At 49.5% G+C, this 1,848-nt stretch overlaps 1 protein-coding gene across 1 annotated transcript in view; it reads right to left on the bottom strand.

Annotated features, from left to right (window-relative positions):
- ARMC6 (armadillo repeat containing 6) overlaps positions 1–1,848 on the bottom strand; it is a 6,029-nt gene extending 4,181 nt beyond the window's left edge. The window contains 3 exon segments of the mRNA XM_008644981.2: positions 2–260; positions 978–1,060; positions 1,505–1,848. Coding sequence (XP_008643203.1) covers positions 2–260; positions 978–1,060; positions 1,505–1,625 — 463 coding nt within the window. The 5' untranslated portion in view covers positions 1,626–1,848.

Here is a 1,848-nt window from a genome sequence, read left to right on the forward strand (position 1 = left end):
ACCGGTGCCTGCGCGGCGGCGTCCAGCAGGTCTGGCTGCCCATCCAGCAAGGCAGACAGGGTGGAGAAGGCTTGGAGCAGTAAATCCCTGTCTCCTGAAGCCAGCTGGCAGGCAGAGAACACCACGGGGTAGGCCCCGTTCTGGCCGGCCAGGTAGCGGAACGCCAGCTGCTCCTTGCACTGCGCCGCGAAGGCCGAGAGCTGCTCGGGCAGCTCCGCCACGTCCGACTCGGCCACGGTGCTCCCCAGGGCATCCAGGGTCTGAGGGAGACACCAAAGGTTAGTTCTGCACCTGAACTGTGCAGGAAGAAGAGCAACTTGTTTATTTTTAGTGATAGTTTTAAGTTTAAATCAGTTTGATGTTATGGGAGCAATGGTTGTCTTAAAGAGCAGCATTTGGGCTTTGTGCACAGAACCCTTGGAAGGACAGGGACTTCCCTCTGCCACCACTGTCACACCTCCACTGGGCACCACCAGTCTGACCAGCAGCAGGTGAATTGGGTCCCACCAGCACATTCCAGCCCCAGAAGTGTCCAAGGCCAGGTTGGATGGGGCTTGGAGCAATGTGGGAAAGGGGAACTGATTGCCCACTTTGTCACCAGCCCAGAGCCACATCCTGTCATTATTCCTTGCACACCTCCAAACCTCCCCAGGCAGCCCCTTCCAATGCCTGACCACTCATTCCATGAGGAAATTCCTCCTGATGTCCCACCTGAGCCTCCCCTGGCACAGCTTGAGGCCGTTCCCTGTTGTCCTGTCCCTGGAGCAGAGCCTGACCCCCACCTCACTTACACAGATCCTCCCCTGAAAAGTGCAAGAAGCTCTTGGAATTTTTATCTCGTTCCCAGTTTGAAGAATAGATGGGATTAACTGCCTGAAGAGCTCCCGGAGAAATGGGGCAGAGGCAGAAGTTGGCCTAGTACTTATATTATTATATAACCCTGATCCTTAGGAGACATCATCAATTTGTGCTCCTACCAGCAGGATTTGATGCTTTTGCCTCTGCCCGTTCTCAGAGGCAGGAGGTCGCACAGCTTTCACAATATTGCTCAGGTCCACACCTAAAACGGGAAATAAAACAAAGATTAATATTGGTTCCAAGATAACTAGAGTCAAATAAACAGTATAGTTCCAGCTCTAGGGAAAATCTGCCAAGTTCACGGAGAACAAAGATGAACTTGTTGTAAAGATGCTGAGATGTTAAATTCTGACTGTAAGGTCAAATTCATCCTGGAACAAAGCTAGGTGTCAGTTGAGGGGAAAAAAGAAAGAATTTCATTTCACTGACCAAATTTCACCCTCCGGTTTCCCTCTAAGCAGTTTTCCAGTCATAATTAATCCACAAAACCAGGTCAGCATTAATGGTGTCTCTGTTCCACTTCACAAAGGCTCCTTTCCAATGCTGGATGATCCATCTTTGCCTACAGCTTTCTCTTAAACCTTCGGATTTGTAGAACCTCAGCCTGTAACAACCCGAGCTGCAAAAGCAGCTGCATGTACAATACCTTGGGACTCAAACTGCTGCACAGCTTCTCTCACAGCCTCCTCTGGATCCATCTCAAACTCGGTGATGTTCTCCTGCACTGCATCATCAAACGTTTCTTGGGCGATCTGTTTGGACCCCATTTTCCTGGGAAGGGATGAAAGCACCTCCGTGTCCTGCTGTCGAGAGAGGCCACAGCTAATTTTACTGCAAAACCTTCTAATGCCAACCAGAAACAAAGCAAGAGGGTTCTTCTTCCTCAAAACAAAAGCTCAGAACTCTAAGCGAAAAATATACAGACGCATGGCCGGATTTTTATTTAAAGGGAAAAATATGGCAATTAAGAGACATAAGGACATATTTCAG

The sequence above is a fragment of the Corvus brachyrhynchos genome, unplaced genomic scaffold (assembly GCF_000691975.1).
Source record: "Corvus brachyrhynchos isolate BGI_N302 unplaced genomic scaffold, ASM69197v1 scaffold212, whole genome shotgun sequence".
Lineage (NCBI taxonomy): Eukaryota > Metazoa > Chordata > Aves > Passeriformes > Corvidae > Corvus > Corvus brachyrhynchos.